Source organism: Periplaneta americana, chromosome 12 (assembly GCF_040183065.1).
Source record: "Periplaneta americana isolate PAMFEO1 chromosome 12, P.americana_PAMFEO1_priV1, whole genome shotgun sequence".
Classification (NCBI taxonomy): domain Eukaryota; kingdom Metazoa; phylum Arthropoda; class Insecta; order Blattodea; family Blattidae; genus Periplaneta; species Periplaneta americana.
Window position 1 is genome coordinate 81288918 of NC_091128.1, and position 27487 is coordinate 81316404.

Below are 27487 nucleotides of genomic sequence, written 5' to 3' on the forward strand. Positions count from 1 at the left end.
TTACGCTTCTAACGGAAGACTCTGTAGTCAGAAGTTACATTATACCTCTGCCGATTATTGACTGTTGAATTTCAAATGACTTATCTTGGTCGTGGACTTCAGAGCACTAAAAGCAAAACAAAATTTATCTGATTGTCTTCATTTCAATGCTCTGGTCACTGCTTCCTTGAGTGTAGGCAGGGTTGGGACTTTACGCGTAAAATAGGTTATTTAAATTACAGTAAAATACGCGTAAATAATGCGCAATTAACGTAATAAATGCAAAATACGTTAAAAAAGCCTCCAATAACTTTTATTTTTATTCTTCCTTTGTTCAGTTTGTGATGAAAATTTACCGTTTGGACTGCCAACAAACCTAGCATATAACTCGAGGCTACCAATTAACGTTAAAAAAATGGAGACCTTAAGAAGATTTTGCAATTCATAGGGATGAAATGAAAGGTTTCTACACAGAACTGCACACACGACCTACGAACAATAAAGATAGTAATGCCAGTCGAAGCGAAGATTGAAAAAATAAGTTTATTAATGTTCTGACATACAAAAGTCTATTCAGCTATGCTTCCAAACTCTTTGATCATTAGTCATTTACCACATAAAATTTGGAAAATTATTACATTTAACGAGTTATTACGTTCAAATCATAATATTTATCTTAAACTGATACACTATAAAAAGGCCTTTATCACTAGAATCGTTTATTTTTAAAACCCCACAAGTGACAAAAACAAAACTTTTGGGAAATCAATAAAAACTGTTTAGTTTAATTAATTTTATTTGAATTGTCAAAATGTATTTAACAAGTGATATAAGTTACTAATATTAGGTTTATTCGCTATTAGTTGTGTTTTATAATACATGTATATAATATAAAGTCCCCAAAAAATAAGTTAGTTAGGATGTTATGGGATTTTTCCAACAAACGAAAGTAAGCAAAGCATTGCTATTTTTCTAAGTATTAGAGTGATGAAAGTAAGTATCAACAATGTTATAATCTATTGAAAGCTGCAGTATAAAATCACAAAAAAAAAAAAAATCTGGACTTAAAAGTAATGAAATAGTTGATGTTTAGATTGTCAAAATCAGTAAATGTTAGTTTATAACTCCGTGTATAAAACAGTTTTCTACATTACGTATTTTGCATGTAAGTTACACGTAAAATACAGTACGTACAGGAAATTTACACTCCCAACCCTGTGTGTAAGTAAGATGGGAGTTTAGACATATTTTTCTCACAGATTAGTACAAACTTTTGCTATCTCTCTTCCCCCTAATTGTAAACTGTGACGTTGCATAGACGCATAGAAGAATATTATAATAATATATAGGAGATAGCTGGAGGTGAAATAGCAAGTGAAATAGGCAGTGAAGTAGTGGAAAACATGGCAGGGTTCAACCGAAGGAAGCAGCACAGAAGACATTAGACAACTTAAGACTCGAGGTGGAAAGCATCAGTGCGAAGCTGGAGGAGTTGCTAAATGAGAATAATCGATTAAAAAAGAAAGTGGGTGATTTTTAATACAACATAAGGGAAAGCAACCTAGTAACTTTTGCTGTAGAAAAAAGGGGTCGATAAAAATAAGAGGAAACCTTGAAGACAGTACGTGAAATGTGTAAAGTGATTTTCAATTTAGAAGTTTAAGAGCACATCGAGAAAACATATATTAGGAGGAGGCGTAAATAGGCGCATTATAAATAAGGTATATAGGAATACAAAAATCAGGAAGTTATTTTGAATAATGGAACACGGCTCAGTGGTCCAAAATTGCGCGTAGAAGAATACTTGTCTTTTGAAGTGAGAAATAGAAAAAAGCTACTGTTTCAATTTTTATTAAAGCAGCTAGGGCGAAAGAAGATTTTGCGAAACTGTATGAAGATAAATTGAAAGTAAATGAAAAATTCTACGATGTGAAATATTGCTTGGAAAATTAAGATCATCCAGAATTCGGAATACAGGTATAGGCCTACACGAAAAGTATGGAAGAATGCAGCGGCAGACCATAGAGGGGAGTAAGAAGAAGACAGTGGTATAGAAAAAGGAAATAGTTAACTAATCATTAGGAGAAGACATAAAATTAATCCGTGGAAAGGAAGGATAATGGATGAGAAAAATAAGGATATGTTCTGGAGCTAGACAAAAGGCTGTTTCAGAACATATTCTGGAAACAGGAGAAGACGCTGGGGCGAGCGGAATTCCACCCAAGGTTATTGAAAGAGGAAATGCAAACAAGCTTGTAAGGGGAAACAAGGTTCGATGTACACTGCGTATGAATTTGCGGACAACAGCAATTAGATCGACCCACGCAAAGAAGAATGACAAGAGCGACATAAGGAACATGGGTGCTAGAAAGGAGATGCGTGTAGATAAGAAGAAGATAAACTAGTCGGAACACGTTATAGGGAGAATTAAGGCGAGTAAAAAGGGCGTATTGATTGTGCAAGTACAGTGAAAAAGGGAGTGCAGAAAGTGCGAATGCAGTAGCAGAAGAAATAGTGATGGAAAAAAGTTACTAACAATATAGAAGAGAATATGAATAGCAATAAAGTAAAAAATATGCTTGAAGTGAACAATGCTGAAAGGACTGAACCAGAGTCGTGGAAAGTGGCAAGGGATGAAATGAGGGAAAAAATGGATATACTAGTAAATGAGATGAGTAAGGGATGGGTGTGAAGGCACAGGCAACGATTGTTTGAAACCTAGTAAATGGAGATATTTATTTATTTATTTATTTATTTATTTATTTATTTATTTATTTATTTATTTAACCTGGTAGAGATAAGCCCATCAGGCCTTCTCTTCCCCTCTACCAGGGGATTACAACTACAATATTAAGAATACAATTATAATTACAATTAATATTAAATTTACAAATACAATAAAAATCAAAGTACTAAAAGATTAACTGATTAATAAAAGCTAGACAGTTTATTGTAAAAGTTAAGAAGAGAGAAGCTTTCTTTTATTGATTAAGTAAAAATTAAACCTAATCTACGCAGTAAGAAAATGCTTAATAAGCTTGCTTTTGAACGCTACTAAATTCCGACAGTCCGACATATAGTGTTTTATAAAAAAGAGTAAATGGAAATAGTGTTAATACAATAAAGAATGAAGGGGAATTATGTTAATATAGGTGTTTTGCATGAGTTATGTAAACTGAGTTGAGAACAAAAGTGGTGTTTGATTTGTTGAGTAGAGAAATTCATGATTTTAACAATAGGAACAGAAGAGAGAAAAGTATATAGGGAGAAGAAAAAGTAATTAAATGGCAAATAATGTAATGATGAGTTACGATGTTTCTTATAAACAGGAATGTGAAGGTACACTATATCATATCATGTCATGTCATATCATATCGTATATCGTATATCATATCATAACATAATAAAAGATTTCTGCAGTCTACACCTTTCATTAAATGACAAAGATTGCCCCTCAAGCGGAAAAGGTTAGATAACACTGACGTAATTCACATGTCATCAAAACGCGATCCATTATCTTCATCATTATCTTCTAGAGTTGTAGCCAGCCTACCTCTTTCAGTCGGCCTGGGTAGCGCAGTCGGTGTAGCTCTGGCCTTATGTACTCTAGGTTGCGGGATCGAGCCCAGCCCAGGTCGATGGCATTTAAGTATGCTTAAATGCTACAGTCTCATGTCAGCAGATTTACTGGCATGTGAAAGAATTCCTGCGGCCAAAATTCCAGCATATCGGCGACGCTGATATAACCTCGACAGTTGCGAGCATCGTTAAACAAAGCATAATTTTTTTTACCTCTTTCGTCATCAGGAACTTGTACAGATTTTATCTCCATCTTTTTTCTTGGACGTCGAGTTTTTCTAAATCAATAAATACTAAATGTAGAATTAAAAAATATTAGGCCTAATAAATTCACTCCTTATTTCACACCAATTTAAACAGCGACTCATTTACTAATCAGTGAATTCATCCTATAAAACATTGGTTCATTGGCGTTTGCGCAAATACTGATAATGATAGGTAATCTGAGATCAAAACCAGTTATCAGTCCGAACGTACAAAGTTCGCTTTCACCATATAGACCTATTCCAACACTCCTCTTTTAGCTGTTAATTACTAAGGTCGGGGAAATACGTTTTAAAGCTGAATCTCACGTCACGCCGAATGTTATACATAACCACAACACTATGTAGAGCATTATGCCACAGACCGACTTATTTGCAAATTAATGTGAATTTACGTGCTGCGGCACAAAACCACAAACACTACATTATTTACATAGCAGTACCACATTTAATTTAATTCAATTTAAACCACAGTAATAATATTTCGTGTATTGAAAAATCATACAAGTACTAAAACAGAAATGAGATAAAGTCAGAATTTTATTCTAACGGTTAATTGTTTCGAAACATCAGATATGATAAATCGTCGGTTTACAAGTAAAACACATTAAGTCAAAGATATTGCTTCTGAGGAAAATGCGTTTGAAAGTTCTTAACAAAATTAAATCCTAAAAGTATTATTTTTAGTATTATCTTAGGTGTATTTAATTTTCCAATTCTAAGTTTGTACACCTACATTATGTACATTATATAGGCTACGCCTTTTTCTCAGAAGTAATATTTTTGACTTAATGTGTTTTGCTTGTAAACCGACTAAATGCATAATTGTAACATATAATAAATATTTTAAACTGATTTATAACGGTATGAAATTCATGCCATTACACTTACGAACCGGAAGTTTTTCGAGAATTATATGAATGAAACGTTTGTGAAATTAAGTTTTATATACAGAAATAAACATACTGAGATGCACTACACAACTGTGTCGACAGTATTTCATTAAAATATTAAACAAAACAACGTTGGGATCGTAATTACTAGTAATTAGAACAAAATACTCCAAATTAATAAATATAACTTCTATTTAGTACAGGGATTAAACAGTATTTACAGCTGTGTGTATGATTTGAATATGTAGGAAGAATATAAATATACCAAAAAATATATAAATTCGGAAGGAACTTAATAATAATAATAATAATAATAATAATAATAATAATAATAATAATGATAACAATAATAATAATGCATCTTTAAATAAAATTATTGTTGCCATGGCAAAGTGAGTCTTCCCTCTCATACTTTCCGTATATACAGAGTGTTTCAGAAATACTTTGACAAATCTTGGGGACATGTTCCTCACACCACAACAAGAAAAATTTCATATAAACATATGTCGAAAATCCTTAGTGTTTTAGTTATTACTGAAAGAACATAATTAAACATCTGTTAGATATTGTCAGCTTGGTAGTAAGTGTTGCATATTTAATCAATTAAGAAACTCGTAGCAATGAAAGTTTACGTTCATGTTTCGAGGTACAATCCAACAACTTAACTTAAGTTTGTAACCGATAATAATATTCATTGTGTTAGATAACCGAATGATGTTATCGATATAAGTCTGCTCATGCACCCATTGTGTCCTAGATGGCTATGTGTCGCCAAGGAGTTCATGCGTGTGTGGAAACAAGAAAAGAACCTTTTGAATATTTGTTATGAGTTTCTGAATTGATTAAAGTTGCAACACTTGCTACCAAGCTGACAATATCTAACAAAGGTTTCATTATGTTCTATCATTAATAACTAAAAAACCTAAGGATTTTCGGACATATGTTTATATGAACTTCTTTTCTTGTTTTGGTGTGCGGAACATGCCCCAAAGTTTGTCGAAGTACTTCTGAAATATCCTGTATATTAAAGTATTGGATATCTTTTGAATTTAGAGCATAGTCAACTTAAATATATGCAATAATAATGCATTAAAAGTGGATTTTATAAGCCTGAAAGAGAATTAGAAATTCAAAAGTGTACCAGTACGGGTGGAGAATGCATTAAAACATGACACCAGACTTACAGAGTTTTCCATCTTCAAAGGAATTTTTTATATTTGGTCTTATCATGGTAAGAGTTATTCTCTCCTCATATTCTGGATTTAGAGAGATTAAAATTTTTTGGCATTTTCTGGGTCTGAATATGTCTACGTCATCTTGAATTTTCGTCATTGGACATGGGATGTTAAAGCATTAACATTGGAATTTAGGCGCGTAACAGAGAATTAATAATGGGCAAAAGAGGTATTACAATATATAAATACGGATTAAAATGCCATTAATATCATTAAAATATGACTATAGGGAACAGGAAAAGAAAACTAACATGTATATAAAAGAATAAAGAGTATGTAATATGAAATATATTGCACAGACTAAATTAATTCTGGATAGATTCTGGTTGCGGTATACGGAATGGACAATTAATGCTGCATGGAGATTAGGCCATGGTTTCGAATCATGCTTAGGTTGTTCATATTAGTCAGTTTCTAATTTTATATTTTATGTTGTGTTAGATAAATTTTCGACTCTGTGTGAAACACACGTGAAGTCATTACCGTCATTGATTCATTTAATGTTCTGCCCAAAGGCAGGTCTTTCACTGCAAATCCAGCTTTCTCCAGTCGTTCCTATTTTCTGCCTTCCTCTTTGTTTCTTCATATGATCCATATATCTTAATGTCGTCTATCATCTGATATCTTCTTCTACCCCGAACTGTTCTCCGTTCACCATTCCTTCCAGTGCAACCTTCAGTAGGCCGTTTCTTCTCATCCAGTGACCCAATCAATTACTCTTTCTCTTCCTGATCATTTTCAGCATCATTCTTTCTTCATCCACTCTTTCCAACACAGTTTCATTTCTTATTTTGTCTGTCCACTTTACACATTCAATTCTTCTCCATATCCACATTTCAAATGTTTCTATTCGCTTCTCTTCACTTCGTCGTAATGTCCATGTTTCTGCCACATACAATGCCACACTCCATACAAAACACTTCACTAGTCTCTTCCTTAGTTCCTTTTCCAGAGGTCCGCAGAAGATGTTCCTTTTTGTATTAAAAGCTTCCTTGGCCATTGCTATCCTCCTTTTGACTTCCTGACAGCAGCTCATGTTATTGCTTATAGCACACCCCAAGTATTTTAAGCTGTCCACTTGCTCTACTGCCTCATTTAGAATTCGCAAGTTTATCTTCTGTATTTTTATTCCTATGACCTTGCTCTTCGTCTTATTTGCGTTTATCTTCATCCCATACTGCTCACAGCTCTCATTTAGCTCCACTAGCATATCCTTTATTATCATTTCCTCTTCTGCTAACAATGCAATAACATCAGCAAATCTTATGCAATTTATTCTTCTTCCTAATACTGCACCACTCCTTCCATGTTCTGTAAACAGTTCTTGACTAAATCCTCAAAGTAAATGTTGAACAGGGTAGGTGATAAAGAACATTCTTGACATTCTCCTCTCCCTATTTCACTTCCTTCTGACATTTCTTCTCCTGTCCTGACTTTCACTCGTTTCATATAAAGATTACTAAACAGGTTTCCCTCTTTCCAATCCACGGGAATTTTCTTTAGAATCCCCATCAGTTTATTCCAATCCACTCTGTCAAATGCCTTTTCTAGGTCCAGAAATACTACATACACTTCTTTATTCTTCTCTAGATATCTTTCGCCGATTGTTCATAGCAGTCCAATTAACGGCATGTTTCTTTTAAATAGGACTTCAAAATGTTAAAGAAAACTGGGCTAATACCCCAATACTGACATAGCTTACGCATTAGATGTAAAAATAATCATAAATAATATCGCAATAGGTTCACAATTTATCCCAAGGAAATGAAACCTCGCAAATATTTAATGAGATTATTTTCTGCATACAACAATACTGTACTCCAACCACGAGAAAGTCTCAGGGGAATGAAACGCAGCGGGGTTATGCTATGAATGAAAGTTGATCTTATAAGATATCATAAGGTCACACACGTGGGTAAACGCATCTCCATTGGCTAACTCTCAAAGCACAAACGATATCATTGGTACACACATATTTATACTACCCTAGTTACAAAATTAGATCACTGTTAATTTCCTGGTCTTTTAATCCCTCCATACAGGAAATAACATATGCAGGAGAGCGCATGTTTTTTAAACTGACGTTATAACGGTAATATTATCTATCTACTTCGCTCCAATAGATGACGAAATAGTAAGCACATCCCTTTCACGGTTAATCTCCTGGTTGGGGAACAGTAAATACATAATTAATACAAAACTAATGAAAGCAATGACCAACCATTTGTTAATTAAGTGTGGTTGGTTTGCTACTTATGGATCAAAACAAGCAATCTTATTATTTGATGGAAGAACAAATAAAGGTTAAGTATATTTTCCGGAATTCTCTGATATTTCTCGGTTTCCTGTAATTTACAAAATTACCTGATATCCAATATTTCCGGTTCTCCAAGTGGGTGGACACCCTGTAGTTGTAAACTGATAAATATAATTATTTAGGGACAAAATATAGTAGAAAGGTAGTCAAAAATAAAGAAGTGCAGTTGTTTAAAAAGATGGCAAAAACGGATTATAAAATTCACTAAATCGCTTCATCTGTATTCGTCCTCGGTGGTCTAACGGCTATGTACTTGCTGCTGAATCCGAGGTTCGCGGGTTCAAATCCAGCCGAGGACGATGGATTTTAGAGGATAATAAATTCCTAATAATGTATTCCTCGGAAAGGAAAGCAAAGCTAAGAGGCCTCTATCATAGATCTACGGCACGTGAAAGAATTATTTTTTGATAGAGGACTCCGCACCAAATTTGTCGACTGTTTCTCACTTACCTTGAATTTAGATAATGAATTACCTCTGCGGTTGAAAGCGTCGTGAAGCAAATAGTCTATTACCAGTACCTTCATCTGTCATGACTTGAGTTCCAATTTCAGATTCCCATAGAAATTTCTTCCTAAATATTCAACGTGCGGTAATAGATCAGAGCTGTCTGAACTTTAGAACCCGTAAACTTCCAAGTAAAAAAGAATTAAATAATCTTTGCCTTGCCTTACCTTCGCTTAGCTTGGCTATTCAAAAGTCAAATCCGGGACGAATTCATACACCTAGACCAACGAACACGACACAACGAAGAAGTGGAACGAAACTGGAACCCCCGTCCATAATCTTTTCGCTTGCACTGCCTTATAAGCAAACGAAGAGTAGACACTGTACGTCAGGGATGGATTTCAGGCGACCAGCGAGACCCAAATGTTCGTAAAAGCTATGTTTGTCTTACACAATCCGTCACTGAACAATTCTTTCCTTTTTGTCTACTCGTCTCAGCAGGGGAAGTTAAGGAGAAATCTGCAGTGACTCGATTGAGTTACTAGTGCCCAGGCCTGACCTAGATTTTTAGTAGCCTCATGTTTGACCTCCTAAGAGACGATGGTCCAAGTCCGATGGTTGGCATTCAAGTATCCGACATTGATAGGCGGGCCATTCTGTCTCACCTCAATAGTGCTAGTCCAATCCCCATTCGAGATCTAGATCAAAGTCTTTATACTATGTTTTTTATGCAGACGTAAACTTCCCGCCGTTATGTTTAACGTTAGAGCGAAACTTACAAATCAGTAACAAGAGAGGTTGGTGATGTGGTACTTACTACCGCTTACGTTACATATGATTGTCCTACAATATGTTAACATTCCTTGTTATACTCCCTCAGTCTAAGCTTGCTTGTAACCTAGTTAAATTCGGTTTTTAAGCGTGTCATTTACAAATAATTTGTATACGGGATTATGAATATTGTGATTGTGTGCTGGCATCAGTGCTTAGTAATTACCAGACTTCTAATTTTTAGGCACTAAAATTGCAGCTTTAGGTGCCTAATATAAGCTCAAAATTTAATAAATTAGGCTCTATTTTAGCAAAACTAAGCATTTTAGGCACATACACTACCGGTCAAAAGTTTTAGATCAGCTATGAAAACAACTATATATGTACTTTATTTCAATGTACAAATACATCGGAAAAACTAAATAGACCAACAAAATAAATATTTTGTCTCTAGCATTATGATATGACTATTACACTCTTACTACGTGTGCCATACTACTTTTGACCAATAAAACGGTACGAAAGGGCGTATTTTAACCAATCATGGCTGCTTATCGCACAATTTTATCGCGTCCCTAGCATTTGTTTAATTTTATCGCGTCCCTAGCATTTGTTTAATTTTATCGCGTCCCTAGCATTTGTTTCTTTGTTTGCCAACATTTGAAACTGCGCTGGTCTGGACGTCAAAAAAAAATATATAGGCCTATATATATAATTACAAACCACTCCAGTCGATGCACAGCAGTTTCAAATATGACTCGCATTGGCATTCAAGAACAAGAATTAATCAAAATCACTGATCATACTTATGCATCTACTGAAATACGATTTACAAATAAATGAAGAGCACCATTCGGAAATCCTGAATAAGTTGAATACACCATGTAGGCCTAAATCAACGAGTTCCACTTCTATTACGCACACGTCCAATATAACATCAATTGAACCACCAACCACATTCAAATTTGAAAATTGTTCATTCAATAATTATTCCTTTTAAAATTATTCATTCGGAAATCCTGAATAAGTTGAATACACCATGTAGGCCTAAATCAACGAGTTCCACTTCTATTATGCACACGTCCAATATAACATCAATTGAACCACCAACCACATTCAAATTTGAAAATTGTACATTCAATAATTATTCCTTTTAAAATTATTCATGTTTATTTTTTATGTCATCGTCGTTAAATAAAACTTTTCTAACACTTGTGTATATTAGTTAGGTTATGTTATAGCTTCTGCTATATGATATTATGGATAGTCACGTATCAGAGATTGTTTAATATTAAGATTTATTGAAAATCATCTATCAAGTGACGTTGATTACTGGGATTCGGATAATTGAAGTGGAATGCAACTGTCTTAATAAAAATGAAACTGAATCAACAAAGCCTTCTTGACTAGTAACAGGCCACAGAGTTCAATGATGATTCCATAGTTGGCACAACTGATACCGGTAACAAGAAAACATCATCATAAAACACTACTGCCATCTAGCGTAATGTTGAGATGGTACAATAATACATTTGAAGACAGTTGTATTTTCGTAAGCCAATTAATATTTTATTGTACACTTTGTTACTTCTAATCTTTATATAGCCTACTTTCTTCTAATCGTGTAATAGTCAATTAAATCCCACTCGCGTTTTGATTTTCTCTAGATAAATCTGCTCGTGTTCCACTCGCAGATTTATCGATAAAATCAAAACCTCTAGTGAGATTACTGTTGATAAAATATTCAAAACGAAATCCCTGTTTTAACCACAAATCAATAGTTGTGATAGGTGTAGAGTATGATCAAGGCTTCAAACCTATTTATTTCACTGAAATATACAAAAAATCGCACAGAAAGTATATTTAAGAAATGGAGGCAGAAAGTAAACAAATAATTATTACACTTTTTAAGTTATATGCTCATTCTTTTCCATAATCATCTGGACAGTACATCACCTGAATTTTTTCTAAATTTTTCACAGTTAATTTTTGCCTTTTGTCAGTGAGAATTATTTTGAAAGCAGAAAAACTTAATTCTACTGCAACAGATGTGAGAAGAGCAAATAAATTAGCTACAGTAGAAACATCAATACCTACTGAAACATTTACATTTTCCCCCAACATCACTCTTTATACTTTTTCCAACAATGGAAATCCTACATTCGTATTTATACACTGTCCCACTTTTAACTTTTTTCCCAGTTTTACCCAAAACACAAAATATATGTGCACCTGGTCATCCTTTATTATTGCTATTTGGCTACAAAGAGATTTTTTTTACGTTCCAATTTTTCAATGTTTGCAGGTATGAATGAAAAGTTTGATGTTATGTAGGCAATATCTTTTTTTCACTGACGAGTAACACATCACACAGACACTCTTTCACTGCTTTCACTCACATACGCTGCAGTATCGGATTCAGGTAATTCTTCAATAATTGTGAACACTTCTTTAAAATATTTAGAATAATACACCACTGACTGAATCCATGTTCCACATCGTGTTGTTATAGATTGAGGTGGGAGTGGAATATCTGAGCATTTCTCTCTGAATATTGAAATCCTGGATAGGGCTTTACAAAAACATTTTTTCATATTGGAAATGAACGAATTGACGAAAGGGAATTCGTTCCTGGTCGTTTCAGAAACCCTGTGAAAGGCATAAGCTAAACAGAATACATGAATGATGTTAGAATAAAAAGTTTTAAAAAGTGGAGCTGCAGCAACCATGTACAAGGCAGCATCAGTACAAAACAACAGAACTTTAGAATGATCTGTATTGCCAGAGTATAACGACTGTAGGCCTTTGTTTACAAAATAAACAATGGTTTGGCTATTCACTTTCGGAAGTTCCTTAACACACACAAAGTCAGAATCGAAGGTTTATTAATGTCAAGTTTCCCTACTATCATACTTGCTATATAGCTATTTATAGAGTCTACAGAGAACCATAATGTAAGAATCACCTACATCCTCCCGAATGAATGCTAAAGTTTTATTGTACATTCTGTCTAAATCATTTTTCTTAGGGTAGATTCAGAGCGGATATTCTGTTTGCCGTATTTTTGTAAGAACTCTTTTAAAACCGGATTTTCAATTGCATTCATTGGAATGTTGGCAGCAACAAGCGCTCTGGTTAAGTCTGCATAGAAATTGCGGGCAGGGCATGGTTGCGCCCCACGGTCAGGTAAGATGCAGCAGATAAAAAAGGGTCCCTGTTTTGTGGGCATAGTTGCGCCCCGTTCCCATCAGGTAGAGAAAAGAGGCATGGCATAGTTGCGCCCCGATGAAATAGGTAGAGAAAAAGACATTACGGAAACTCGAGACTCGTAATCAACTAATCTTATTGATTTCTTATTCGATTTAATATTCATTATCGATAGCGTTAAAATGAACATCATGAAGTGAGCAGTACTTTATTAGCCGACATATTCAAATGAGTGAGTCGTTGGAATATGGGGCATTAGCAATCTTGACATTTTATTAGTGATTTTCATACTGTCTGTGGCGTATATTGAGGTTAATTTAAAATGAATGTTAAGTTTAGTGAAAAGGGAAAAAATTAATCATTCACAATGGTTCTAAATTTCGATTTGCGAAACCCTGTACCGTAGTTCACTTATTGTGTGTGCTCGATAAAAAAATGTGTTATTTTAAGTAGGAAAATTGATCATATGCTACCTGATTTCAGTGCAGCTACCACTATAATATTTTTATTTAGGCCTAATTTATTCATTTTATGACAATCACTTTCGTGTGTACTGTGCCCATCGGGGCGCAACTATGCCATGTTCATTCTGCTACCTTACTTCATCGGGGCGCAACTATGCCTATGTCCATTCTGCTACCTGATTTCTTCGGGGCGCAACTATGCCATGCCTAGGCCTCCCAATTGACCGCGGGGCGCAACTATGCCATACCGGAAATTGCTTGGATGTCGAAGTAGGCTATGTCAGTAGAGTTTGTTTCATTTGATTTTTCTGCTGAGTTTTTACGTTATGTCCCACTCCTTGCACATACTGCCTCAGTTGGCACTCCTTTTCATGCGAAATCTAAAACGTGTAGAAGTTAACTGAATTAAAATCCTAAATGTTGTATTGACGTGTTTCTATCACAAACTGGGAATACTTTAAATATCGAAATTTAAAAGCTTTAATTGAAGTTCTCTTTAAAAGAATTTCATCTCAGCACAGCTCAGTCAATGTATAAATATTATAATAGGCCTACTTATTAAAATATATTTCGACTATTGTTACATACCTGTTTGCTAAAAGTTTCGCAGAATGTTATTTTTCCATCGAAAGTGAATTGTGGAAATTCTGTTAGCCATTGCCTGTTCACCACAGACGTTGCACTTCTATCTTTCGGCATTAATTTGCACAGGATAACGTCCTACCACCCTAGATCATATTTATATAACAGATAGCTCATCCCTATGTTAAAATCGGTAGCACTTTGAAGAGAACAACCGCCAGGATCGCCACCCGTCCGCCGTAAACGAACACGAGATGGCAGTACAGTCGCTACTGCAATTGAAATGGGTTATGACGTGACTCCTTATATAACAACTAGATGGCAGCATAGTAAACGTGACAAAAGTTGTTACCATCAAAGCCTATAAGACCGAGCACTCTGGGTATATATGATCTAAGCTATCATTTAAAACTTCTCAACACAAATAAGGAGAGGGAAAGAGAAAAAACTAACAGACATTCAAACTAACCTTATAAAGCATTGTTGTTAAAATTCTATTTGACGAAAATACAATGTTCCATCCATTGTTCCATTTCCTGGTAGTGTTAATCAATGAAAAACTTACCTTTAATACTGCTTACATCTACATGTATGAGAATGTGAGTAAATAGTGAAATAACGAAACTTTACATTGATTTAAGCATTTTAATCCGAATATTAACAAATTAGGTTCTAAAAATCATTTTAGTGCATTATAGGGTACTATCAAACTCTATGAATAGCTTTCACTTAAAACTTAAATATAAATAATTATAATTATTTTCCTTTCTCCTAAAGGAGCAAAATAGGTATTTGCCCTAAAATCCGATGCCTGGTAATTACTTTCTATTTAATAGGTGGTAGAGGACTTTGCATACACTCTGATACCAAGGAAATCTGTGTCACTTCTGTATGTATTTCCAGAGCGATTATGACAAAGGAAGGAATGGAAGACAATCATGTTTTGGAGAGAACACTTAAAGCACGGGTATGTCTAAAACTGTGGCGGCCGGGTAGCTCAGTTGGTAGAGCAGCTGGCTACGGACTGGAAGGTCCGGGGTTCGATCCCAGGTGGTGACAGGATTTTTTCTCGTTGCCAAACTTTCAGAACTCAGCCTCCTATAAAATTGAGTACCGGGTCTTTCCCGGGGGTAAAAGACGGTCAGAGCGTGGTGCCGACCACACCATCTCATTCTAGTGCCGAGGTCATGGAAAGCATGGGGCTCTACCTCCATGCCCCCCAAGTGCCTTCATGGCATGTTACGGGGATACCTTTACCTTTTTTATGTCTAAAACTGCAGTAAACCTAAATAGTACTCGACCAAGGCCAGTGGAGTCCTGCAATCCGGAGTCGTGGCGCTATTGCTCCTGCGTTAGAAAATACCGCATCGCGATAGTTCACATTATGCCCGCGGTTCCATTCGCCTCGGTGAATAATATATTGACATGAAAGAAAATGAATCTGGAGGAAAGCTGAAAAGCCCTTATTGCATTCCAGTAGAACAGAAATGAAGGTAATAAGTAACATTTAATGAAATTTTGCGATATTTTTGCCCGTCACAACAAATTTTTAAGAGCAATGAGAAAAATGAAGAAATTAGGAGTACCTATAATATTTTTAGGTGACAAGTTCAGTGTAGTTGCATATTTTGCGTTAATGTATTCCAGTGGTCTCAGCACTCGCTGAAATGGGTAAAGGGTAAGTGGTGCAACATAATATGCCTTGTCGTGCAGCAGGAGTAGGGAGAGAGCATACCCGCCAGCAGCCAAGGATGCACCGTAGTGCAGTCTCTTATCCGCCGGTAAGAGACGCTAGCCCGAGGGTGCTCTGTGCTGGTGATCGCTGATATATTCCTTTAGCTGATTTTTTTTTCAATTTAGTTCTGAAACGCCCTATGCAATAGCCACCCCTCGAAGTGAAAGTGGTCAAACCGTTTGAAATTTCAGCGGGAGGCTTCCCTCTGTATGAAAAACGGAGTATAAACTCTGTATCGGCATCGGAGTTTTCTACCATCCAACAAGACGCCTATTTTTAATATAAATTTCATCATGAACAGGCCAGGGATCGAATCCGGGCTGTCTAGTTGAACGAGCAGCTCGGTGTTAAGTGAGCGTGTTACTGTCTCAATAAATTTTGGTAACTAAGTACCAGAGACCGGAAGTTTAGGCATTATGAATGATTAAAATAGGCAGAAAAAAAGAAATCATAAATAGCTAAAGTGAGCACGCAAAAAGGCATTATAAATACGAGTAGCTAAAATACCAATAAAAACAATTACAAAAACGTTGCACTATGTAGACCCACAACCTTGCATTTTCCACAAAGGGATTTTGGCAGCAAGAAAAGCTTTACAGAAGTCGAATGCAAATTGAGATTTTCGATTCGATGTTTCAATTACTCTCGCAAGCAAAGAAATCTTCTTCCCAGTAGCCTTGGAAAGTGCATTTGGTGTTTGGTCGTACTGATATGTTGCGATATGAAATATTTAGCTAGCTACAACAACGTCACAATGAAAACTGAAAGAAAAATAACCGTTAAAAATAACGTTAGACCCGCACTCATTGCTGCCTTGTCAAATAAACACAAGTGATGATTAAAATATATTTTTTCACGGCAGCACTCATTGTTGCAAAGTGAATATGAACTGACTGAAAGGCAATAATATACATTCGGTGAAGTCACTTTCATTGTAGCGGTTATAGAAATAAATTAAAATATGCCTGTAGCAGAGACAGGCAAAATCTCTTTCAGGCTTGCCCATGACTGTTTACGTACGTGAGTGGGCTTACGTGCCCGCCTGCACAACCTTCCCTCACAAGCAGGCAGGCAGTCCTAAGAGTGACCCGAAAGGACTGTTGGGTTCCGCCGACTTGCGCCAGACTGTGCTGCTTTCAGGTGCATGATAAATATCAACCAAGTCTCATCCAAATTCCAAACCCGACATGAAGTATAGCTTATTATAGCATCCGTTTCGGTCTAGTGCAGATGTTGGACATTACCACAGTAGATTTTTTTTCAACATACTAGATTTATTGTAACTATTAATATTCCGGTAAGTTTTAATAGTGATAGGCTAAGTGTATTAACAGTAATTCGTGTACTACGTGATTAACTTTGATCTTTTCCTATATAAATCCAGAATTCTTTCATTATTTTCAAGAACTCTGTTGTTGACCAGAAATTTTACACTGTTGAAATAGGACACGGTAGCCATTCGTATCCGTCACGTAACTTGGCGGTTCGGGCAAGATGCGTCGTGGCAAAGACCATGGCGTCATGTCGTATTAACCAACTTCTTGTATTCATATCCTATTCCAACATTACTGCCTTTGTCTTCAACCTGCTAACTTCACTGACGCAGCAATATTGCTGAATGTAGCTCTTTCTCTCTTGGCGCGGCCGACCGCCAAGTTACGTGACGGATACTGTAGTGGCAGAAGTGTCGTTAACCCGGAAGTGAAGCGTAATTATCTGTCGCAATGGCAACACTTAAGTGAGGTGAAGCAAAATCTGAGCAGTGAGGTTTATGTTACGAGAAGTAGAGAAGGAAGGTGTAATGTTTGGGCGTCCTATAAGGAAATTGTTACTGTTGAGGAAGGGTGAAAAGTTCAGTACGCACAGTATACAAAGTGTGATTGCATTCTGTCATTCAAAACAGGTAGGCATACATCTAGTCTCCTTTGACATAAATGTTCCGTAACACAAATACGAGAACAAGAAATTAAGAGGGAAGATAAGGAAAGAATTACGAAGTATTGTGTAAAAATGTGTGCTCGTGATTTACGCCCTTTCGAAGCAGTAGGCTGTTCAGGTTTTAAAGATCTAAGCCAGGAACTCATTAGAATGGATGCTAAGTACGGCGACATATATGTTAATAGAATACTGCCACATCCACGTACAGTGTCACGTAATGTAAGACACACTGCAAATCGCTTACGAGGTGACGCACTTCCTATCCTACACCAAGCGGCTAAAACGGGTCATCTTGCTCGCACAACTTATATGTGGAGTGACAATTACAAAAAGGTTGCCTACACCACAATAACTGGGCACTATATTTGAGACGAATGGCTTCTTCAGTCGTGTGTCATGCTAACAATAAAATTTCTTCATGATACAAAGACTGCCGGAAATTTAAAACGTGAAATTGAGGACAGATTAATGGCACTGGAATTTCCCTTGGACGACATTTTAAAATCAATTTTGTGTCTGATCAAGGCAGTAACATAAAAAAAGCGCTTCATACCTATAAATGAATTCCTTGCGCAGCTCATATGTTGAATAACGTGTTACAGCATGCCTTTAAGGAAGATTATGTAACAAAAGAGTTACCCACAATATCGACATCTATGACCTTACGCAAAGATATCACAGCTTACATGAAACGATCAGGATTAGTAAACAAACTCTCCAAAAACTTTATTACAGGAGTGCGATATGCGCTGGCATTCGCATCTCGCCAATCTCAAATCACTATATGATCAAGATGAGGATGTTAGTTACTGTCGCAGATGAATGCTGATCACAGGATGGAGAGATATAATAGGAAAATAGTTGAAAACTTGATACAGTTTTTGTCTCTTTTTAAGGAGGCATCAGAAAAGCTGGAGGCAGAAGATGTTCCAACAATACAATTAGAATAATTTCGATGGAAAAATTGTTCCAGGGCCGGGTATGGAACCTAGGACCTTTGATTAAACATACCAACGCTCTACCAACTGAGCTACCCGGGAACTCTACCCGACACCGATCCAATTTCTCCCTCAATATCCACAGACCTCAAAGTGGGCTGACAACCGTCAAAAAATCAACATTGAGTGCACACTAGCTCTGTGTGACTTAAATTGTGGTTTTCTGTTAACGAACAGTGACGTGTATTATGCAAATCAAGCTTTCAGGTATAACTCCCTGTAAGTTTGATTTGAATAATTTCGAGGGAAAAATTGTTCCAGGACCGGGTATCGAACCCAGGACCTTTGGTTAAACGTACCAACGCTCTACCAACTGAGCTATCCGGGAACTCTAACCGACACCGATCCAATTTCTCCCTCTATGTCCACATACCTCAAAGTGGGCTGACAACCGTCAAACAACCAACATTGAGTGCACAATAACTCTGTGTGATTTAAATTGTGGTTTTCTGTTAACGAACAGTGACTTGTATTATGCAAATCAAGCTTTCAGGTATAACTCCCTGTAAAGTTGATTTGAATAACTTCGAGGGAAAAATTGTTCCGGGGCCAGGTATCGAACCCAGGACCTTTGGTTAAACGTACCAATTGGTATTGCTTGGAAGTGTGAACTCATGAAGCATTGCTCACTGCAAGATACCGATTCCGAGGAAATTAAATGTATTAAACAACGAGGAAGGATTTTCTTGACGAAAAATTTAGGATATACCCAATTCATCACTTAGCAACATTCTTATGGCCGCCCTTCAAGCATCTTGTAATGTTGTCCGATGAAGAAAAGAAAGCCTTCCATTTATTAGCAAGATCACGTTTCAGGGTGTCTGAAGCTTCAGACGACGAGCCTCCCCACAAAAAAGAACGCTTTGCAGATTGGAGAAATAAGGACCATCAAGTCGATGAAATATCATTATATCTTACTGTGGGAAATGCAGAGGATGATAATGATATACTAAAATGGTGGAAAGATCACGTAGGTACATTATTCAGTTTTCCTTATTGGCAAAGGAGGTTTTATGTATTCCTGCCACAAGCGTTCCAAGTAAGCGGGCTTTCAGTTTAACAGGGCTCATTATTAGTGAGAGGAGGAGTAATTTGTCCCCTGATATTGTGAATGATCTTGTAACTGCTAACAGCCTTATGAAGAAGTGTGAAATGTAAATAAGTTTTTCGTTCTTCAAAATATTGACTTTCTTTTCAACATGTAACGGATAGTTCTCTTTTCATTTATGAAACTTAAAGTTTAAGGTATTTGTAATTATATTTGTATTGCTATGATAAAAATAAAATGTAATTAATTCATAATAACTGTTGGCATTGAATAGGTATTACGCCGACGAGAAATAGTTATCTTTATATTAAGCCGACGAGAAATAGTTATCTTTGTATTTATTGCATCCAGAAGACGAAAAATTAAGTTTCCAGTAAGTATAATGTTGTTAATAATAAAAATATAAAACGGAATTTTTCCTATAACAGTTCTTGGTACTCGTAATATTTGTTACCAATGTATTTTCATTTCTTTCTTTCTTTTTTATTTTAATACGTTACAGGTTAAATGTTTCTATTTTGTTAAGTCAGACACACTTTACAGGAAAATGAAAAGTACTATCTTATTATTTCATTAAATTCTGCAGTGCAATCAACTGTAACACTATGTTTATTTAATTAATCATTATCTGCCTATTTTACCCGGAAAAGACAGATTTTTTTATTTAAGTGACTAAATAGCCAACGAACTTAGATTTCCAACTACTGTTTATCTTGCAAATCTAATCTTTCAGGTGAAGCTCCCTGTAAAGCAGATTTGAATAATTTCAAGGGAAAAATTGTTCCGGGGCCAGGTATCGATCCCGGGACCTCTGGTTGAACGTACCAGCGCTCTACCCCTGAGCTACCCGGGAACTCCACCCGACACCGTCTCAACTTTTCCCTTTATATCCACACAACTCGCGTGGGCTGACGATTGAAATTATTCAAATCTGCTTTACAGGGAGCTTCACCTGAAAGATTAGATTTGCATAATATATACGTTACTGTGTACGTTAAAGAAAACCACAATTCCAAGTCACACAGAGATTGTGTGTACTCGTTGTGGGTCTCTGGCGTTTCGTCAGCCCACGCGAGTTGTGTGGATATAAAGGGAAAAGTTGAGACGGTGTCGGGTGGAGTTCCCGGGTAGCTCAGGGGTAGAGCGCTGGTACGTTCAACCAGAGGTCCCGGGATCGATACCCGGCCCCGGAACAATATTTCCCTTGAAATTATTCAAATACTGTTTATCTTAACCAATGTAGACTGGCTTGCATGAAAACAAGTCACTCTATAATACGAGCACATAGGCAGGCTTTTTCGGGTCCTGCCTGGACTGGACTTATAAAACCCGGGTGAATGGGCCAGTCTAACATTTAACCCGTTGTGTAGTTCCATCGGAACCCAAGCCTGACGGCAGGCAGTTACGGGCGTGAATCTTCCCTGATTTGCCGGTGTCTAACCTTAGGCAGTTTTTAATAATAAATTAATAAATAATAGATAAATAATCAAATAAAGGCAAAAAAAACATTTATTTTGTAAATAAGGCATTTATATTAAAAAAGGCAGAAAAGGGCAACATAAAACTGTGAAGTTTCAATCACAAAGGTATAATTCGTACAGACTGACTTTCAAAATGAAGATAAATTTAACATATTTAAAAAGGCATTCTGCCAAAGTTCCGGTTTCTGCTTCTGCTAAGTACCTACGAGTACTTTCAGAAATCAAGCGAACAATGTATCTAATTTATCTTTAAACATTTATAATGTTCTAACTAAAAATACATGACGTAATGTATTATACTCATATAAAGGGTATTATATTAATGTTGTTATCATCATTAGGCTGCCAAGCTTAAGCCTGTATAAGTTCCTAATAACCTACCATTAGCCTGACTATGCAGTTACTTTGAAAAATTTATTTCTACGTGAGACTGGAATAGGGTGAGAGATGAGTACGTAAATATATACCTGAGTAAATGTGTAATGTCTAAAAGCAAATTAACGGGAAGCAGATGTACGAATAATACCGTTAGATCTTCAATTTAAACTCACAGATTTACAATGTGATGTTATGAAAGCTAGATGTAAGGACTTGACAAATGTTCGTTCTTTCGCTTGCTCTGTTGAAGCCATGTTCGCTCCAACTTACGTTTGTGAAAAATTATTTTCAACAATGAAAATAGTATAAACCAAATTTAGATGACGACTGACAGACAAATACCTTCGTGATCAACAATGACCGGCAGTAAGTGACATAATTCCTGATTTTAATGTCACAGAGACATTCTGAAGTCAATTAACAGGTTTTGATAATGTTTCCTATGTTTTTTTTTTTGTTCATTTCTTTCTTCGTTACACGTACTAAACATTAGTTTGTAACCTTATACTGTATAAAATTATATTTAATGCTTGACATAAGGAAAATGAAATCCGTTAATAAGTCAGACAGTTGCTTCACTTCCCCTTCGGCGCACGATGACATTTTCGCCACGGCTGTAGTAGAGCATTAAAAGGAAATCAGGCGTGGAAAAAGAATGTTATTGACCTATTATTTCCAACATTCTGATTGCGTGATTGTAAATTTAATTAACAAGACAATGAAAATATGGTTTACTGTCAATGAATATTCCCAGATCTTTTACGCGATCACTTTTGTTAAAATGTTATGTTTTATTTAACGACGCTCGCAACTGCAGAGGTTATATCAGCGTCGCCGGATGTGCCGGAATTTTGTCCCGCAGGAGTTCTTTTACATGCCAGTAAATCTACTGACATGAGCCTATCGCATTTAAGCACACTTAAATGCCATCGACCTGGCCCGGGATCGAACCCACAACCTTGTGCATAGAAGGTCTGCGCTATACCAACTCGCCAACCAGGTCGACTATTTTATATAATAAATTTCATATAATAAATTTCACATTGAGGTTACAGATGTCGGCATTAAGTCAACAAACTGAATAGCTGAATCGGTACATTCTATATGTAGGACAGTGTCTACTTGCAATTTAACTTGTCAGCTAAACCGTTTATGTAACATTTATACAGATATCCCCTTACTTGTTTAAACACATTTGTCAAGTTAATTACATGATCAACATCTATTCCAGTTACATCATTCAATCTCGTGCACTCATTTTCATACATTGCTATTATACGAATATTTCTAATAATTTATTACTAAGTACAATCCTGTCCAATTTAAAGTATAGTATTTACTCATTTATAAAGTCGTAATCTTTTGATATATTTACTAATCCATAAGCTATTTTTAAAACTTTTCTAGTAAGTCATGTTTCAGCCAGTAGAATTACGTCGTTATTACTTAATAAATTCATTAATTCCTTATTTTCAACTTTATTTATTAAAACCTCGACGTTGTTATTATCTTATTTTCGAAACATGGCTTCCTTTTTATTTAGTTAATTATTAGCTTTTCTAATAGCAGGAAAAAGTTTATTCGTTCTTGATGCCTACCTCTTAGTAAGTAATTTCGTTCAGTATCTATACCTTTATTCGAATTTGATTGTTCATAACTATTTTGTTAAAGTTTCTATATGTCGCTTTCCTCTTAGTAAATGTTCGTCACATGCTCCGACCTCATCAGTTGATCCAGCAACGCTCCTCCTTACTGTAGACGTTTCACTTCCTCTCGAGTACCTCGGACTTCCAACGGCCTGTGCCACTTGGTAGTAAACGATCTTCACTTGCACTGAACTAATCGGTTGATCCAAAAACGCTCTTCCTTGTTGTACTTCCACTCGAGCGCTTCGGACTTCCCTCCCTGGTCATTCCCTCAGCCTGTGGCACAGCTCCCCTAGGATACGGCCACACGAGCTACATTTGTAGCAGGTTTTCTGCGACAAATGTAGCTGGAATTATAGACTGCGTTGATTAAATGCAAGCGGCCACACGGAGCAGTAAATGTAGCAAGTTTGGCGCATTCCAAGGTCGTGTCGCAACTCGAATGGGTCCGGGTCCATTTCTTCTGCAACATTTACTGCTGCTGGGTGGCCAGACGTAGCGACACTGGGTGGCTACACGTGCAGCTTCTCTGGTTCCAATAACTTCTTCCACACTAGGCTTCCTTTCTTCAATCTTATTTCTTCTATCGGGATTTGTGTTAACGACGTTCTCAGTTTTACTTAAGTAGACTCTTATGTCATTCACTCCTGAAAGATCATCTTTCCTCCAATTTGTTATTCGGATTGCTTATGCCAATTTGTTAAGTTACCTATATGCTCAATCCTCTCTACGCTTCTAGATTTTCTGTTTCGTGACACACTTCTTCTTGTTCTTGTTCTTCTTCTTCTTCTTCTTCTTCTTCTTCTTCTTCTTCTTCTTCTTCTTCTGCTTCTGTTTACGTGCTGTGGAGAGGATGATCTATTTCTATTTGTCACAATTTTCTTATTACTATTCTTATTGCAGCTATTCAATACATTCTCAATATCTTGATTATTTAAGGATTCAAAGTGGACTATATTTCCATTTATCTCGATTTTATCTTTTACTAAGATTACTTTAAAGCCTTTACTACGAGCTTCTTTCAGTAATGATATCTATTTCTTTCTTTTCTCTCTTATTTCTTTCGTGAAGTCATTATCTACGTAGGTATTAGAGTCTTAAAGTTGACGCGAATTAATAATGATGTGTTCTTTAATAAAATAACTGTTAAATTTCACAACAATTGAAGGGCTGAGAGCCACAGTGGGCCAAGTGCCATTTTCATGAAACTGAGAAAAATTGAGGTAAAATTAAATACATAAAATATTTCAATGAATACATATTAATAACTAATTATTAATTTAATATATACAAAAGGTCTTGATGAAAAAGAAAAAAGGAGAAAACAAATATTTTGCCCTAATTATATCATGAATTTTTGTACTTGGTTTTTAACGACGCTGTATCAACTGCGAAGTTATTTAGCGTCGATGAGATTGGTGATAGCGAGATGGTATTTGGCGAGGTGAGGCCGAGAAGTCACCATAGATTACCTGGCATTCACCTTACTGTTGGGGAAAACCTCGGAAAAACTCAACCAGGTAATCAGCCCAAGCGGGGATTGAATCCGCGCCCGAGCGCAACTTCAGACCGGCAGGCAAGCGCCTTAACCGACTGAGCCACGCCGATGGCCAACATCATGAAATTATACGTATTTCAAAGTCTTGGAGTTGGCCCACTATGGCACTACATTTATCTTGTCTAAACAAAAATGTGCTAGTAGGCCATCTCCAAAAGTTATCTCAGTGTCTACTTTTCCATTTCTAAATTTTGGAAAAAAACTGCTTCTAGCTCATTTAGAGAAGAACAAAATTTAATTTTCATTGGTTCAGCTGATTCGCACCTGAGCCATTTATTTTTCATCCAATGGACCTTGTTACCATCTGTAGTGTCTTTGTACACCAAAAAAATTGCATTTTGCAATATCTTTGATATTAAGAAAGCTCGGCCGTTCCATTTTCTTTACAACAAAGATTTTTCTTTCTCCTACAGTGTTGCGTTAACACACATAATCGTTTACGATAAAGAGATTTTTCGCTTTGCGTTTAGCTGACTCAGTGCTGAAGATTTTGTCATTAGGGTGGAAATAATGCCCAAAGTCTAGAAATTTACGGTTTATTTCTTAAACTGTGAATGATGGACAATGGAGGCTCAAAATGAAGCTATGTACTGGTTTCTATTTTGTCCTCCGCACGTTATTTGAATATGCTTGTGGTTTCCTCCAGTATTTACAGTTTTAATGTATGACAATAGATATGATCCCACTTCACATGCCCCCCTCTGAGCAGTGTTTTCTTTCTACAAATAGCCTAACATCATGTTCACAGTTATGCACTCCAACGTTTTATATGCAAATTGAAGAACATCGTTTTGCATACTCGGATACTAGTGTCATCGTAAAAATAAAAATTAATGTTTACCATATTGTACATTTATAGAGATAACAATTTAAACTTCTTTCCTGGTCCAAAAATTTGCCTTCTTTTGAAATTGAATGTTCTAAATTGAATGAAAATTAATTTATTAAACAATTTCTTTTTTCATTTCATTATAAATTAATACATAGTCTACTCCAACGAAGTTGGGTAAAATTGTACAGTACACCGCTAGATTAATGAAATTTAATAGCTCAGAAATGAGGTTTTCATATTAAAAGAGACAATTATTTAAATAGGTATCTTGTTTATGAATATACTGCAAATATAATTTTTAAGTTATGGTACGTACTATTAACTTAATATAACATTCCCGTGAATGCTGTTCATGCTATCTTCTACATCAGCAGATTCTCTGTGCCTCTTTATATTCATTATATGAACCATTCCTGCAATATCTGCATTTCCTGGTCAAAATTACTTATTGACGAAAATGTATCATGCACATGTGCCCGATTACTTTCATTATCACATTCGACACAACATAACCCACATTTGCAGTCTTTGTCAGTGTAGATTTTCGCGGACACGGGATTTCCACTTGCATTTACATACTCTTGGCCACTATTTATTTTCCTTTTTCGTACATTCTTTTCCACTCATCACAGTTTTTCACACGCTTTCTAGATTTCACCTTAGTCGAGTTATTTTCTTTCACTTCGTCTGCCATGTTCTACATCAAGTCACGTGGCAAGAAGTAGCAAATTTCATTGAACGTTTGGATATGGCCCACTCTGCTTCTCAAAAGATCTGGCATTTATTTGAGAGAGTATTTTTGTTGCTTTAATTATATCATAACGTGAGAGATTTGGACTAAATGACGCTATCTGTTGAGTACGTGAGTCAGCAGGCAAATCAAAAGATGAGATAAGCTTCAAAACTCTGAAAATGGATTTGGCCCACTTTGGCTCTCAGCCCTTCAATTGGTCTCTTCTTTCCTCTACCAACTCTATAAGCATGATTTATTACACTTACGTCCAAGTTTAGTCTGAAATATTTAGTTAACAATTTTAACACTAAGAAACAAGTGTCAATTCCTTTTCATAATTATTATACTCTTTGACACCATAAATTACAATTTTTATTTATTCTGCTGTCAATTTCCCATCTTTTAACTATTGCCTTTAACACAACCTGCTCTTGAATAACCTCTTTTATCTTATTTTCCACGTCAGTATACTTGTTAACTTGTGTATCTATATCATTTGATACATTTATTAGTAGAACATTTGCATTCTGTCTGTCTTCTCTCGTTTCTTTCGTATAGTTTATCCATTCTCTTTGAAACACTTCATCGCTGTTGACTCTTCCTTCGCTAGCGCCAGGTCAGGGTTTAACTCCACATTTCCAATAATCAATAGAATTAATAAAACAGCCGCGGTGAGAAATATGTTGAATCTATCAGCCACTACTGCGTTTTCACATTTTGTACGCCTGCGACACTTCCCTGCATTATAGGTACCAATAAGAGACCTGTAGGAATTTAGGCATCGCCCATAACTGTTTCACACGCTAACCTACTTGTAGACGCTGTTTACAACACAACTGTTCCCTACGACTGCAGTTTGTGAATTGACGATAATGATGTGCATAATTTACTGTACAAAATGCAGCCTTACATTTGTTTGCAAACACAATACTTTGTTCGTCTTCGTAGAGAAATATTCTGATCACAAACATACGATTTCAACATTCAATAATGAAGGGTAATATCACGGAAGTTGAGTAATAAACCCTCAAGCAATCCATTATATCAGCGCTTTTAGACGGAAAATGATGTATCTATATTCTGCAAGTTTGTTGGCACATAAAAATATTTCTCTTTACCTCCCTGAGTCGCTGTAAGTGGCCTTTTGAAACATCCTCTATATTGAAAGAATCTTGGGTAGACAATTATAAAATGCAGATAATGCCTGTAACTTTCGAAAATTCAGCTTAGATTACAAGAATCTTGCCCCAAAGGAGTACTGTGAAAGGTACAGTATGATCGATCAACACAGATAATGCAACCAGAAACTGGCACATCGTCGCCAACCGATACTGCAAATAGGTCTCCGGTAAAGTTTCGAAGAACAAGTATCACGAACTGTATTGGAACAGAAATATCCCAACAA

At 36.1% G+C, this 27487-nt stretch overlaps 1 protein-coding gene across 1 annotated transcript in view; it reads left to right on the forward strand.

Moving 5' to 3' along the window:
- LOC138709968 (adipokinetic hormone/corazonin-related peptide receptor variant I-like) overlaps positions 1-16618 on the forward strand; it is a 109508-nt gene extending 92890 nt beyond the window's left edge. The window contains exon 3 of the mRNA XM_069840651.1: positions 16467-16618. Within this exon, the coding sequence (XP_069696752.1) occupies positions 16467-16618 (152 nt within the window). The remainder of the gene's footprint in view (positions 1-16466) is intronic.
- The last annotated feature ends 10869 nt before the right edge of the window (positions 16619-27487 follow it).